General features: G+C 41.1%; 1 protein-coding gene across 3 annotated transcripts in view; it reads left to right on the plus strand.

Moving 5' to 3' along the window:
- Positions 1-15,880, plus strand: part of AKAP6 (A-kinase anchoring protein 6) — a 501,319-nt gene that overhangs the window by 189,421 nt on the left and 296,018 nt on the right. For 2 of the 3 annotated variants that reach the window (XM_042235676.2, XM_060401786.1), the window contains exon 3: positions 12,759-13,010. In XM_042235676.2, the coding sequence (XP_042091610.1) occupies positions 12,759-13,010 (252 nt within the window). Of the gene's footprint in view, positions 1-12,758; positions 13,011-13,551; positions 13,652-15,880 lie in introns of those variants that run through there. The other variant, XM_060401787.1, reaches the window with a different exon arrangement.

Below are 15,880 nucleotides of genomic sequence, written 5' to 3' on the forward strand. Positions count from 1 at the left end.
CATGTCCCTGATTAATTTTTTGTCTTAGCTTTTCTAACATTTTTGCAGTGAACTGTCAATAATATTTTGTAAAGTTTTAAAAAATCTTCTCATTAGCCATTTGTGTGGCATACTGCATGTTTCATGACTCCTCCTTGGCTGTATAAGTAAGTGCAAGTTGCGCTGTTATAAATAACAGTGTCCTGGCCTGCATTTCATCGAGGTGTTTACACTAGAGGGAAGGTGGCTCCAGGACACCAGGCTCCTGCTTGGGGTGGATGATGGCGCTGACTGCTTATTGACAGCTGGAGTGGTTACCACTCTCAGACTCAGTCTGGCTCCAAGGCAACTAGAGTCCTGCTGATGAGACGTGCAACTCCGCTGGCTTTTTATAGTCCATCTGAGGGCTGGTCATTCCAGCTTTGGTGTCGATTAACATTGGCTGTATGTTACTTGACACTCCTTTATTCTCATTGAGGTTGCCTCTCCCGGAAATCTCTGTCATTCCATAACCCCGGGCAGCTGACCTCCCACAGTCTGAAAAACAAAATGTGTTCTGGCTACATATAAAGGAAGTTTTAGGGTGAGTTCATGGGTCAGGACATGGCTGTAACATCTTTGTGGGCAGAGCACTCATGGGGAATCCAGCACTGGTCATCATGTAGGGTTCAGGGTCCTTACACAGAAGCCTTTGTGCTATTTCTCCTTCCCTTTCCCCAGCTTTTCTCCCATGACTACTACTAACCATGTCTTCCTGCTACAATGCACTTAGTGCTTCCTATTTTTAAAAAACAGGATCTTTGTGTATATGCTGAAGAACAAACAAGCAGGGAAAAAAACCCCACCAAATGATTATTTTTAAAAAGTATTCCATGTTCCTTATACTAAATTATAATATATAAACAAACATATGGCTACAAAGAAAAAATGACCTGAGGTTTGAATCCACATTTCCCACATCTTCTGCACTGCAGGCCAATTCTTTCCCCCTTGAGCCACCTGGAAAGCCTAAAGAAAAAAGTGACATGCAGTCCTGTCTCTCAGAGATATTTGGGTACTTATTTATTTTACTTTTTCCTCATATACTTGTTTATGATAGCCTATTTCTAGATCCTAGGCTGTGGTCCATATTGTTTCCACCTAAGACTGATGTATAGAGAATGAATGCTATTATAATTAGGTGCTTTGCTGCTTTTTTCAGCATCAAGATGGCCTCTTTGTTCTGATCATATGATGATGAAATGTTTGTCCATTTCAAGGAAGCATATGTTTATTTTCTCATGTCAACTCTGGCAAAAGGAAATCATGAGTCAGGCTGGCCGAACAAGTCCTCATTCTTTGCTGCTCTGTGATGAAACCCCAGGGGCATTTTGATATAGAGGGCTCCTCAGGGTCACTGATGATCTTAACCTTTGCACCAACCTGCAGGAGAAAGGAGGAGAAGAGTCCTTTGGGATGAAATCGCCCTACACATACCTTGTACCCTCTGCTTGGACTGTGAGAACCTTCTTGATGTTTGTATGAGCAAATCTGGAGCACAAATCGTCTATAGAGTATGAGTGGACAGGCACCATGGATGAGGTTTAATTACAGAATCTACTTTTCACTAGTACCAGGGATAAATTTTCCTCAGAAATTTCCTTGTTATCAATGTTCTCTCTCTGATTTCAATTCAGCTATTTTCCAGGGTAGATAGGCCTCTCTGCACCTGACTCTCTTGATTGAAACCTTGCTGCTGATTTCTGCTCAAAGTCTGAGTTATTGCCAGAAAGATTTCATGCAATTCCAAAGAAGCAGGATCTTCTGTGTTTGGATGTTCCAGGTTGTTAGTTCACACCACAGAAATCATCTACCTCTCCCCTCTTATGTTAGCTAGTGATAACTGCTTTCTGTCTCAGAGTTCCCACACCAGGTCTTTTTCTTCAGCCACCCACTTCTGGTCACACGTTTTTTTCTCCCTCAATAGAGCTAAACTGAGTGCTTGAATGCAGCATCTGTGTCATTTTACGTGTCTTATTCATCTTCCTCCCTCCTGTCCTTTTTCAAACTTTAACAGTAAACTTTGTTATCTGTAAGCCACCTTTCATCTCTCCCCCTTTTTGGACCTAGACATTCAGAAAACAAAGATCATGGCATCCGGTCCCATCACTTCATGGGAAATAGATGGGGAAACAGTGGAAACAGTGTCAGACTTTATTTTTTGTGATTTTCCAAAATCACTGCAGATGGTGATTGCAGCCATGAAATTAAAAGACGCTTACTTCTTGGAAGAAAAGTTATGAGCAACCTAGATAGTATATTCAAAAGCAGAGACATTACTTTGCCGACTAGGGTCTGTCCAGTCAAGGCTATGGTTTTTCCAGTAGTCATGTATGGATGTGACAGTTGGGCTGTGAAGAAGGCTGAGCGCCGAAGAATTGATGCTTTTGAACTGTGGTGTGGGAGAAGACTCTTGAGAGTCCCTTGGACTGCAAGGAGATCCAACCAGTCCATTCTGAAGGAGATCAACCCTGGGATTTCTTTGGAAGGAATGATGCTAAAGCTGAAACTCCAGTACTTTGGCCACCTCATGTGAAGAGTTGACTCACTGGAAAAGACTCTGATGCTGGGAGAGATTGGGGGCAGGAGGAGAAGGGGATGACAGAGGATGAGATGGCTGGATGGCATCACTGACTCGATGGACGCGAGTCTAAGTGAACTCTGGGAGTGGTGATGGACAGGGAGGCCTGGCGTGCTGTGATTCATGGGGTCGCAAAGAGTTGGACATGACTGAGCGACTGAACTGAACTGAACTGAAGATCTGAATCATGGAGAAACAGTGTAAATTGCCTTATCCTTATAAATCTCTCATATCGCCTTTCCTTACTGTTATTTTCTGTATCTCCAAGTCATTTGCCCTTTGTATTGTATTTCTTTAATTTTATTACTCATCAGCATATTAAAAAGCAGAGACATTACTTTGTCAACAAAGGTCTGTCTAGTCAAGGCTGTGGTTTTTCAAGTGGTCATGTATGGATGTGAGGGTTAGACTATAAAGAAAGCTGAGTGCAGATGAATTGATGCTTTTGAACTGTGATGTTGGAGAAGACTCTTGAGAGTCCCTTAGACTGCAAGGAGATCCAACCAGTCCATCCTAAAGAAGATCAGTCCTGGGTATTCACTGGAAGGACTGATGTTGAAGCTGAAACTCCAATACTTTGGCCACCGAATGTGAAGAGCTGATGCATTTGAAAAGACCCTGATGCTGGAAAAGATTGTGGGCAGGAGGAGAAGGGGATGACAGAGGATGAGAAGGTTGGATGACATCACTGACTCAATGAACATGAGTTTGGGTAAACTCCGGGAGTTGGTGATGGACAGGGAGGCCTGGCGTGCTGCAGTTCGTGGGGTCACAAAGAGTCAGACATGATTGAGTGACTGAACTGAACTCATCATTAATTTACTTGTACACATCTGAATTTTCACTTGACATTCACAAAATGGTTTCTGTCTGCAATTAATTAAGGGTAGAGAAGTTTAAGACTTAGGATGCTATTGGGGAGAGCTTATTAATCATGGGGTAAATGTGGAAAGGACTAACCTGAGGTTTGGTTGGTCATTGTGCTTGCTCAGAGCTCATTTATAGGTCTTGCTTTTCCTTTTGTGTGCTTTCTGCTTATTGTTTGATAGGAATAGGATTCTGTGTGTGTAATAAGAGAAAAGAAAGTTCTTCCTCACTAAGTTTATAGTCAATCTAAGTAAGCAATGAGGTTAAAATGATTTTATAGGTAAAATTAATCTGGAAGTTTGGAAAGTGCATTGAAATTGAATTTATTTCTCAGCTGGTTGCTGATTTAAAAAGTAAAGTACAATGTCCTTTGAGAAGCCTGAATCAGTGTTATATGACTATTTGAATGGCTCCTCCGTCTTTCATCTTGGTGTGTCATTGGGACATTAATAATGGATGGTTGCTGCACTTGGTGGTCAGATATGTTATTCTGATCCATTTTTATTTCCCAAAGGGGCCTCTGGAAAAGGGCAATGAGGTAGATTTAAAACCACATTATTGGAATTCAATAACTTTCGCCTTGCTTTGTATGTCTAGTGCTTGCTGAAGAGTAGTTCCAATACAGAGAGTCAGTCAAGCGGGGAGCAGGCAAAATACAAAAATGGATTTTCTTAACTAAGATATAAGCTGAATTCTATGTTTTCATTTTATGAAAACATAGGCTCTGATGCTCAGCATTAGATTTTTCAGAAAATGTGCTGGATGTTTGCAAATTTCTCTTTGTGGTTCTGTGGATGCAAGGATGAGCATAGGGACAGAACAAACACACAAATACAAATTATTTGCATTGATGGAAGTAAACAGAAGCTTATATAAATCAATTAGCAAAAGTTTCGTGTTTCAGTAATTCCTTAACAGTTGTAGAGAACTGATATTTCAGTTATGTAAAGTATACCCCCAAGGGAACACTGAGTTCTTTTAAAATATATTCACTTCCCTGGTGATTACCTAAAGACTATAGTATCTTGAAAGTGGAAGATTCTGAATCCTAGGATATTGAGGTCTCTCCTAGAGATGAACAGGTTTTACTTTGTTATGTAATGGAATCTGTCCCCAGCAACATCCCTCCCTGGTGAGTTTATATAAAAACATGGAAGAGGGTTGATGATCTATGAAGTTGTCCTCTGGAACAACCCAATCAAATTAAAAGGGAGAGAAGGTGATTAATACATAAATTCTCACTCATTTCAGGTGATTAATGTCTTTTCCTTACCCATATCTTTATATCAATTCTGCTAAACTTTAAAAAAGGCAATGAGAACAAAAACAGAGCTGAAAGTCTTAATAACTACTGATTCAGTTCAGTTCAATCACTCAGTTGTGCTCAATTCTTTGTGACCTCATGGACTGCAGCACGCCAGGCCTCCCTGTCCATCACCAACTCCTGGAGCTAACTCAAACTCATGTCCATCGAGTCAGTGATGCCATCCAACTGTCTCATCCTTTGTCATCCCCTTCTCTTCTTGTTTTCAATCTTTCCCAGCATCAAGGTCTTTTCCAATGAGTCAGTTCTTTACATCAGGTGACCAAAGTTTTGGAGCTTCAGCTTCAGCATCAATCCTTCCAATGAATATTCAGGATATGAATATAATATGAGTATAATAACAACTGATTAATGACATGTTATTTATTTGTTAGTACTCAACTTGTAGCACCTGGCCACCTGACATAGAGTCCTCAGAGAATGATGATAGGCTATCTGTGAATGAGGTGACAGGTCTGTCCCTACACTGAAAGAATGCTGACAGTTTGGGGGTCCTGTTGCTCTGACATTGATCTTCTTCAATCAGTGATATTGACTCTGTTTATACTGGATTCTGCATATCACTTACTCTGCATAACTGTTTATTCCTTGACTTGTTGCCATAGAAACTAACTTCTTTGTTGTTGGTTAACTTTTACTTTACTTTTTCACAGAAGAAATGTGTATTTACTAGAGAAAATGTAATATATGCAGACAAAACAATACATTAAAATCATTTATATTGCTGCCATCTAGAGAATATACTATGAACAAACAGCTTTGACATATTTTTTAGTTCTCTCCTTGAAAGTATATGTAACTATAATTTTTAATAGAACTCATATAATTTAGTTTGTCTCACTTAACAATATTTCTTGACATCCAGAATGCATATTTTAGTATCTGTGTATTTTTTCATTGTATGGGATTGGTACCACATCACATTAAACCAATCTCCTCTCTTTTGATTGTTAGATTTTTTCACCATTATGAATAACTGTGTGATAGCATTTCAGTAGGTAAATGCATTACTGCCTTAGCAGAAGTTCCTAGAAATGAAATTATTGGGTTCTTGGGAGGCAATGAGAGATTTTTAGAAGGTTAATTGACAACATGCACTCCTATTTACATAAAAGGGTAGTATTGGCCTCAGAATATGGATTTTTTGTTATCTCAGTCACAGGTTGTGAACCATGGCCCCTAAAATTAGTTCTTCATAGGGCTCTAATACTATGAGATTTTATTTCCTGTTCCGGATGTGAGATCTAAAAACTTGTATCTATAATGTTAGCTTCCAGCAGGCATGCTGTAGGTGTTTAAATACAAATCAACAGCCAAGATAGTTGCTGTGGATATATTTATGTGGGGGAGGAAGACATAGAAACACATCCTTAGAAGCTGTGCCATGTTCTTAGTGATCTAAATATACAAAAAGCATTTAAGAAAGAGGTTGACCTTTCCAAGGTCACACTATGAGTCAGCAATGAAATCCCTAATAGAACTTTCTCCCAGTATAAAGAGTGTTTGTGAATAGATCAAGAGAAAGTATTATTAGGTAAGTTATAAGACCATTTGTAACTTGAAATGCTCCAAAATTTCGAGTTATTAGAAAATTCCCATCTCAGATAAAGAAACGTAAATTGCTAAAAAGTTTTGATAAATTTTTAGAAAATAAAATCTTAAGTGACTGGAATGAAGAGATAGTAGTGACTGGTATAGGCAGATGGGAATGAGCCTCAAGGGAATATGCATATGTCTGCAGGCATGTGTGTGTGTGTGCATGTGTGTGTGTGTGTTTGCAGGAGTTCGGGAGACTAGGAAGGTGGATGAATAGTGGCCTGAATCTATCATGATGGATAAACAAGGTTGTGGGAAATTGTGTTCTGGAACACAAAGAATGTATGTACTCCAACAGAGATATCTGTGTAGTGTCTGTGGCAGGCTACCCTTCAAGTTGCTGGAGGTTTTGTTTTTATGGTTGTGTAGCAGCCGGCTTGCATATAGGTCCCATTTCTAGACTGAGGATCTGTCTATGGCTCAGTGTTTATCAATGTGTGATGCTTACAACACAGTCATAATAGCTACTGCATACTTCATAAAATGCAGATTCCTTGGTCCCATTTTTCTTCAAAAGGAGCGGCTTTGAAATCTGCACGATTAACAAGTGCACTACAGTATGAAAGCTCTGGGAGTTGGTGATGGACAGGGAAGCCTGGCATGCTGCAGTCTATGGGGTTGCAAAGAGTCAGACACAACTGAGCGACTGAACTGAACTGACTTCTCTGTCCATTTCTGCCTTAAGTCAGTTCTGTAAAAATGTCCTGGGGAAAGTACAGACCTTCTGAGCCATTTCCAGATGAGCTGTTGAGGCCACAGCTGTCATTTTCACTAGGGAATGAACTTTGATTTTGAACTATTATCTAAAACACTGAATGTGAAAGTGACTAAGCAATAGCTTAATTAGAGAAAACAGGTTTTCCAGTGTGCAGTAGCAATTGCCAGTTTTCCTCTTGTCTTTTTGCTCAGGATTTTTCTCATCTCAAATAAATCACTAGAGCCTGGGATTAAGAATTTAAAGCAGCATCTTTGTCAGTGAACCCTCTGAGTCTTTTAAAATCACAATTTTTAACCAAAATGCTTTTTTTGGTCACCTCTTCTAATCAAAGCAAGAGACAATTCAGTATCAGTTACATTTGCAGAGAGTACTAATCAGTGTGGATATACTTAGGAGAAGAAGCTAAGCCAGTGCTTGCTTTTTAAGGATTTTACATTGATTTGTGAAATAGCAATATTTTATCCAATTGAATCCAATTCTGCAAACATCCTTTGAACAGTGCTCACTTGTATGGCAGTGTCCTAGCAGTACAAAGATGAGTAGCACACATTTTCTGCTTCCAGAAAAGTATAATACAGTGAGGGAGATGGACGAGTACCAGCTAATGATAACAGAAAAATAATTTCTACATTAATAATCTCATTTCGGTCCTCACACTTGCAGAATTTTAGTAATTAAAAGGATAACCACCGATAACAACCATAGAGCTCTTCAAACTTTGGAGAGAAGTACTATGGTGATTAGAGTCTCAGCATCCCTCCCACCAGTCTTCATCACTCACAGTCATTTTCAATGTGACAAAGAAACTAGGACCATTAGAAAAGAGGAGAGGAAGGAGAAAAGAGGAGGTAGTCTACTTTGGGAGAAATAAAAATACCTTGTCACAGGAACAGCTATCAATCTGTCTTTTGGAGAAAGTGCCGTTTTGAAAGTCAACTGAAGATGACATTAATACTCTGCAATATTTTTTGCATGAACTTGCAAGTTCTAGTTCACATGGTTCACTTACAGAGTTTTTTAAACAAGTAAGTGCTATTCCCTTGATCTACATTTTAAAAAACAAAGTACTTGTATTAGGTAAGAATCTCTTCTCAGCTTTTTCTAATGAGCGTGCACACATATGGTGAGCATATGGGTAAAAGTCACTTTACTTTTAATCATTCATTTCTACAATTGCTAGTAAAGAAAGTGAGCAGTCATGATGACATGGCATTTTGCAGTAAGACTAAAATAGGTACACACAATACATCTTATATTTGCTTATCTCTTGCTTACTGCTTTTAGAAAATAAAAACTATTTTAAATGTAATGGTATGCTCTAAATAAGATGAGGGTTCAAGGTTTTTAAAATTCTGATAGGAAAAAAGATGGAAGAGGGAGTAGGGAGACATGTTCTTTAAAAGCAGGCTATAATTCATGTTTGTTTAAGAAAAACCATCTGAATGTGTCCTGCAGTTATACAAATGTACCTCAAGAGTGTTTTGAGAGAAACAGTGAAATTATTTGAGGGGAAGAGAAAGAAACATTACTTGGGTAGTAGAAGAAGGCAGAAATGTTTGCTGATTACGTTTTGTCCCTATGGAGAGGCAGGCTGTAGTTACTGGGGGGTTTTGAAACAAAGAGAAGTGGGAGTGGCTGCATCAGTGGGACTTAGTGAAACGAGGGTGCCAAGTGTTGTGTTAAGACCTGGGCAGGGAAGTTGCTGGAAGGACAGGTTTCCCTTCTCATACTCATGGAATCCTTGAAGATGGGCAGTTTGGGACACTTTGGCAGAATGCTGATCTACAGATACTTTTAATTTCACAAGGAAGCCATCACAATGTCTTGAGAATGGTTGGGAGGGAGCATGGTTCCCTCATGATGAAGCAGCAAATAGATCCCCTCCGAGGGAGAGTTAGCCGGAGTCTTGGCAATTATGCTTGGAGTTAGGATAGTAGGCAGTCAGAGTACTTGCAGAAAAGGCACCCTCACTGTTATATCACACTGGTGGAAACTGGCGATACTGGTTAAAAACATAATAGTTGTCTTAAAAGCCCTGTATCTGTCTAGAAGAAATAAGATACAACTGGAAAATACATATACAACAGTCTTACCCATAAAAGGCACCTCTCTCACATAAACATAAAATTAAAAGAAAAGCACTGAGCCAACCAGATGGAGTTTATTTGTAAACAATCTCAGGTCATCAGTGTTTGTATCAGCTACTAGGTAACCATAGGAGAGTCCTGTTTCAGTGACAGGCGGCAGCAGCTGTTGAGTGAAGTGGGCAGTTGATAAACAGAATGTAGTCAATGCATTTTGTGCTGTGCTTCTGAATGCCATAGGAGCTACTGTGCTGTATGTGAATTAAGTAAGAAAATATTTAACCCGATGTGTGGGAACAGGGCCAGTTCACATTTCACAGTTACTGAGGAGGAGGGGATGGAAACCTAAGTTAACTGGCACCATGGATGCTTTAGTGCCTTTTATGCACAGTTTCCTCTGGATACTTGCCTGACACCCTGACCCATGACCTGGCTCTGACTGCATTCCTACGTCCATTATGAGGGAGCCATATGTGTAAAGAGAGAAGATGGCATGTGCTCTGGCATGTAGGTTTCATGGTACCCAGGTTATATATATATAATTTTTGTATAGGGGGATGGGCATGGGAGAGTGTAGAAATGCCTGTTTAGCTATTCTGAGCAGGTGGCAGAAGGGTTTCTCCAACCTTTTTCTCTCTGAAGTATGTGATGTATTTTGCATCTGTAGGATCATAATGGGGCCTAAGGGACCAACACTCACAAATTCTAAATCATGGAGTCAAAAAGTGTGAGGAAGTTGAGAACACTGTCGGTAGAGTGGTTGAAGTGATCACTGTAGAGGCTGTGCTAGGAGGCAGGAGGTGTATGCGAAAAGAGGAATGGTGGCCTGGATAGGGTGAAGAGGACCTGTAGTGGGAGAATGGGAGGAAAGAAGTCGGACAAAGAGGTTGGTGGCAAAAGGGACTTCCTGATATTGTTCCCCAGGTGGAGTGATGGCGAAGTCCAGAGCAGAGCTATGGTGGAGAGTTGTCCCCGTGCAGTGGGCACCAAGGTCTTAGGAGCTGCGGAGTAGAGGAAATTCCAGCCTACAGTGTTGGTTGGTTCCTTGACGTGAATGTTGACATTACCTAAGATAACAGTTATGCTCAGTATGGAAAAGAAGAAAACTGTGAACCAGATGCATTCTTTAGTGTAGAGGAAGGAAAGAGAAGAATGCAGATAACAGCAGTAAAGGAGGATGACAGGAAGGTTAGCAGATGGTAGGCACCTATGAAGAAAGAAGGGTGTTAATATGAGGGCAAAAGAGTAATGAGCAGAAAGTGGCAAAGCAGCACTGAGGCCTGCTCTTGCCCCATCAGGTCCCCCTCCCTCTCCTGTCCTACACCCCTCTCAGTCCAGGCCTGGGAGAATGAGCAGCTCCCCTGGGAGAGTGGTGGAGGAAGCAGGAGCCTTGGGCAAAGTCAAGTTTGGGTAAGACCAGGTAGAGGTAGCATTCGTGAAGAAGTTAAGGCATGTTTTTACAGTGGATTGTGGGGTATTACCCAGGAGAGTACAAGAATTTGGAAAAGGTCAGCAGGGGGAGGAAGGGTGTTTCCCAAGGCAACAGTGCTTCACAGAAATGAGCATCTTGACAGGGCAAAGGATGCAGGGCATTTGCTTTGGGGGAGGTGTTTGAGGATCAGAAATAAGAGCTGTGGGGGTAAATGGAATGGATGCCCAGATAAGCATCAACTAGGACCCCAAGCTACATGGAAGATCTGATGATAGTTACAGGCCTGCTGTTTTTTGCTGAAGGCCAGCAAAGGCTAGCTAATCTGGCTGATTGCTTCTCATGTTCATGTAATACGGTAGTATCGTTTTTGCTTCAAGGATCTATTGGACTGCATAAGACCATGGGCCCATATTATTTTCTAAGAAGTTTACCTAATTAGAACCCCCATTGCCTATTCAAACTTTTTAATCTGTTTCAAGTTATTATCACCAGTTTATATCACTATTACCAATTAGGTCTTAGATTTCAAGCTCCATTTAAAAGAAATCACTGATACATAACTAAAAATGAGTAATTGAGCACTTTTCACTGACATTTACGTCATTTTGATGCTTAATGGAGTCCAATTGTTCAAGTAAGTATTACAGGGTTGCTACCCATTTCATGCTGCAGGCCTCTAACAGCACAATGAAAATGTGGAAACTTGTAAGGACAAGCAACATATCAGATAAAATATGCCTACCTAACAGTATGTGAGGAGGACATTTAAACTTTAATATAGTAGTGTTTTTATTTTCAATGTCTGAGTCTTAAAAACAAAACCAAATTGTATCTGTTTTTACTCTTGGGATTTCTCTGGTGTTCCTTCTTAAGAGTGATTTTGTTTGCAAAGTTTGGATATCCATTACAAATTTAACTGTAAGTTGTGTCCCTGTGGGAATGTGACAGTCGTCCCTTACAGTGGAGATCCCATGGCTCACTGAGAATGGCTGGGAGTTCTTTGAAGCCCATGCTCTAGCCCATTTTTCTTCTTGCTAGGTGTCAGGAGAGTGAGTGAAAGTTGCTCAGTGTCTGACTGTATAGTTGTGTCATGAAATTCTGTCCATGGAATTCTCCAGGCCAGAATACTAGAGTGGGTAGCCTTTCCCTTTTCCAGTGGATCTTCCCAACCCAGAGACTGAACCCAGGTTTCCTGCATTGCAGGTGGGTTCTTTACCAGCTGAGCCACAAAGGAGGCCCAAGAATACTGAGGTGGATAGCCTATCCCTTCTCCAGCAGATCTTCCTGACCCAGGAATCAAACTGGGGTCTCCTGCATTGCAGGCCGATCTATCAGGGAAGCCCTAGGTGTCAGGAGGATGCTTCTGTTCTGAGATATTTTGTGTTTGGTGGAGCCCACCAGTAGCAAAGAGAAACCCTGTTGGATCCCTTACCTGAATCCCAAACTAACAGTAAATACAGAGAACAGGGGTTGGATTTGTGAGGTAACCTCTTACCTTGGCTGAACTTTCAGTGTGGGTATCTGAAAAAATAGTAGCTTATTTGTGTCATGGAAATGATCAACTTACCTGCTTGCACTGAAGCCCCAGGGCCTGGGAATATGGCCTGTGACTCTGTGCTAAGTCACTTCAGTTGTGTCCCAACTCTGTGCAACCCTATGGACTGTAGACCACCAGGCTCCTCAGTCCATGGGATTCTCCAGGTCAAGAATACTGGAGTGGGTTGCCATGCCCTCCTGCAGAGGATCTTCCCAGCAGGGAAGGGATTGAACCTGCATCTCCTGCATTGATTGGCAGGTGGGTTCTTTACCGCTAGCGCCACCTGGGAAGCCCTTGTGACTGTGTATCTGAATTGAAACAAAGGCCGCTGTTCAGCATGTGCTCCCTTGACCTGTTGGCCCTGATCATTGGTGTCAAGTAAAGGAGTGACTTTTTTACTGTTCCCCTCCCCAGGGAAGGTTCTCTGGAGGAGGGCATGGCAACCCACTCCAGTATTCTTGCCTGGAGAATCCCATGGCCCGGGGAGACTGATGGGCCCATAGGGTCACCAAGAGTCAGACATGACTAAGTGACTAAGCACAGCACAGCACCCCAGGTTAAGGCAAAAGAGTCATCATATATTCGCTTTCCTTTATTGCAGGACATTTGTGAAGATATTTCTGATCATGTCGAGCAGATCCATGCCCTCCTTGAAACAGAGTTCTCTCTGAAGCTGCTGTCCTACTCTGTCAACGTGATCGTGGACATCCACGCCGTGCAGCTGCTCTGGCACCAGCTCCGTGTCTCAGTGCTTGTTCTGAGGGAGCGCATTCTGCAGGGTCTGCAGGATGCCAATGGCAACTACACCAGACAGACGGACATTCTGCAGGCTTTCTCCGAAGAGACAAAGGAGGTGGGTGTTTTCTTGGAAGCCACATAATGCATCATCAAGTGTGACTATTTGAGAATGTTTTCAGTTCAGAGGTGCAGGATAGGAATTATTTATAAGTAAATAAGCAGGTCCTAAGCTGGGCTTTGAAACTAGGGATAGTGATGGGAGGCTTTGATGAATGAATCAATCTGTCAACCAGAGGCTATGATGAATGAATGAAGTTATGAACCAGAGTTAACTCACACCTGGTAGTTTACATAGATATCACCTGTAGCTTTTGGTGCTAGCCTGACATCCTGTTCCTTGTTCAACTATTTTATAAATATTTATTGAGTTCACTTTCATGCATTGGAGAAGGAATTGGCAACCCAACCCAGTGTTCTTGCCTGGAGAATCCCGGGGATGGGTGAGCCTGGTGGGCTTCATCTATGGGGTTGCACAGAGTCGGACACAACTGAAGTGACTTAGCAGCAGCAGTAGTAGCAGCAGCAACTGTGGGCCAGGCATTAGGTGCTAAGAATATAATCATGATCGAAGCATGATCTTTGTCTTTAAAGGGCTGAGATTCGCGGGGGATTGAGACAAGTGGACTGACACGAAGACTAGACTCTGGTCTACATGACTTACATGCAGATACAATCGCCTACGTGAAGCCACTGGAGGTCAGAGAAGGGGCATCTAATTCAGGCAGGGAGGCCTTTCAAGGAGACGCGAGTCTAACCTGAGACTTGAGGAAGAAGCAGGATTAGACTGATGAATGGAGGTAGAAACTGTTCTAGACAGAAGGAATGACATAAAGATTCAGAGGTAAGAGAGAGAAGGATAATATCAGAGAGCAAAAAGCTCAAAGGACCAGGAAGCTGGATTTGAACTAAAATGTGAGCAAGGTCATATCATGAAGATGAAAAGCTATATTAAAAAGTCATATTAAGAGAAGTGGACTTTATTTTGAGGATAACAGAAGAGTTTGTTCAGGGAATTGATGATTCAGTTCATGCTTTAGAAAAATCATTCTGGTTGCAGTGAGTCATATGGGCTTTAGAATTTTGCACAACCAGTACACTTAGATTTTTCGTACTCATAGTAAGCACAGTTTGGAGAGTTTATTGTTATTGATTATGATGCATAGTTTAAGAATGAACACTGTAAAGTTAAGTCCAAGTAAACTCTCCTATTCCCAAATAAACGCACAATACACAGAGGTATTGTGCTAGCTAAGTAGGGGCTATATATATATGCGTGTGTATGTATAGATAGATACCATGTTTGGATATATATATAGTGTGTGTGTGTGTGTGTGTGTGTGTGTGTAGTCCCTTGGCTCTTGACACCCAATTTAGTGCTCTGCTGTTGAATTTGTGGAAAATATGTATTATACAAGTATAAAAGGCATTTATATAAATATATAAGACTAAAAGGCCTTATAAAGAGTACTCCCTAGCTCATTAATTTATTAATGTGTTAGTGGCTCCAACATTATCAACAGCACAAAACAAATCTGGGCTTCTCATAAATGATTTATACTTGTTGATTATTGTTTTCTTAATGATGCTCTTGCTGTGGAAAATTCCCTGCAGGTCCTAGAAGTTTATGGGAATGAAAATCTACTGGGCTCACTTCTAACTTTAAGGCACAATCTGTTTTCATTTAGCTTTCCTGGATAATGTGGCAATGAAGGACATGATACAGTCTTTGGTAGGGTTCCTCTTAAAATTGTAGGATGAATATGTAGGTATGTGTTAGTCCCCAGATGCCATCCTTCCAAAGTGGGATCCCTAGAGGGTCCTCAATTGGAATTCTTGTGGTTATGGGAAACTACAAAGAACTCTAAGCAACTGTGCATGCGTGTGTGCCGAGTCACTTTAGTCATGTCTGACTCTTTGCAACTCTATGGACTGTAGCCTTCCTGGTTCCTCTACCCATAGGATTCTTCAGGCAAGAATATGGAGTGCATTGTCAAGCTCTCCTCCAGGGGATCTTCCCCACCCAGGGATCGAACCTGTATCTCTTACATCTCCTGCACTGGCAGGCCAGTACTTTACCACTAGCACCATTTGGGAAGCCTAAGAAATTATAATCCAATTAACAGAAAAGAATCCAAAACTAGTCAACTCTGCTCTAAATCTGTTGTTACAAGGCATTGTATGCTAATGAGGTGGAGATCAGAAATGGAAGGCTTTGTCTTAACTCTGAAGAGATCTTACTTTAGGTATCTCTTGGTATCTCCAATCTATACATTCTTTTGTGCTTGTTTGTTCTTACCCATGTATTCACCTCATTCTGTCCAACATCCCATATTAATTAGTCATTAGACCTGCCCACTTTCTACCACTAGAGGGGACATTTGGAAATAACTGAGTCAAACCAATTCATTTTACATATTTATTTATTCAAATTATTAGAGAAGTGCTATGACAAAAAAAGTTTAAACTACTGCACATTTGCACTCATTTCACATGCTAGCAAAGTAGTGCTCAAAATTTTCCAAGCTAGGCTTCAACACTGCATGAACCAAGAACTTCCAGATATACAAGCTGGATTTAGAAAAGGCAGAGGAACCAGAGATCAAATTGCCAATGTCCATTGGATTATAGAAAAAGCAAGAGAATTCCAGGAAAACATCTACTTCTGCTTCATTGACTACACTAAAGCCTTTGACTATGTGGATCACAACAAACTGTGGAAAATTCTTCAAGAGATGGGAGAACCAAACCATCTTACCTGCCTCCTGTGAAACCTGTAGGCAGGTCAAGAAGCAGCAATTAAACCAGACATGGAACAACAGACTGGTTCCATATTGGGAAAGAAGTACGTCAAGGCTGTATATTGTCATGCTGCTTATTATTATTTAGCTTTTATGCAGAGAACATCACACGAAATGCCAGGCTGGA

This window comes from Ovis aries, chromosome 18 (genome assembly GCF_016772045.2).
Source record: "Ovis aries strain OAR_USU_Benz2616 breed Rambouillet chromosome 18, ARS-UI_Ramb_v3.0, whole genome shotgun sequence".
Taxonomy (NCBI): Eukaryota; Metazoa; Chordata; class Mammalia; order Artiodactyla; family Bovidae; genus Ovis; species Ovis aries.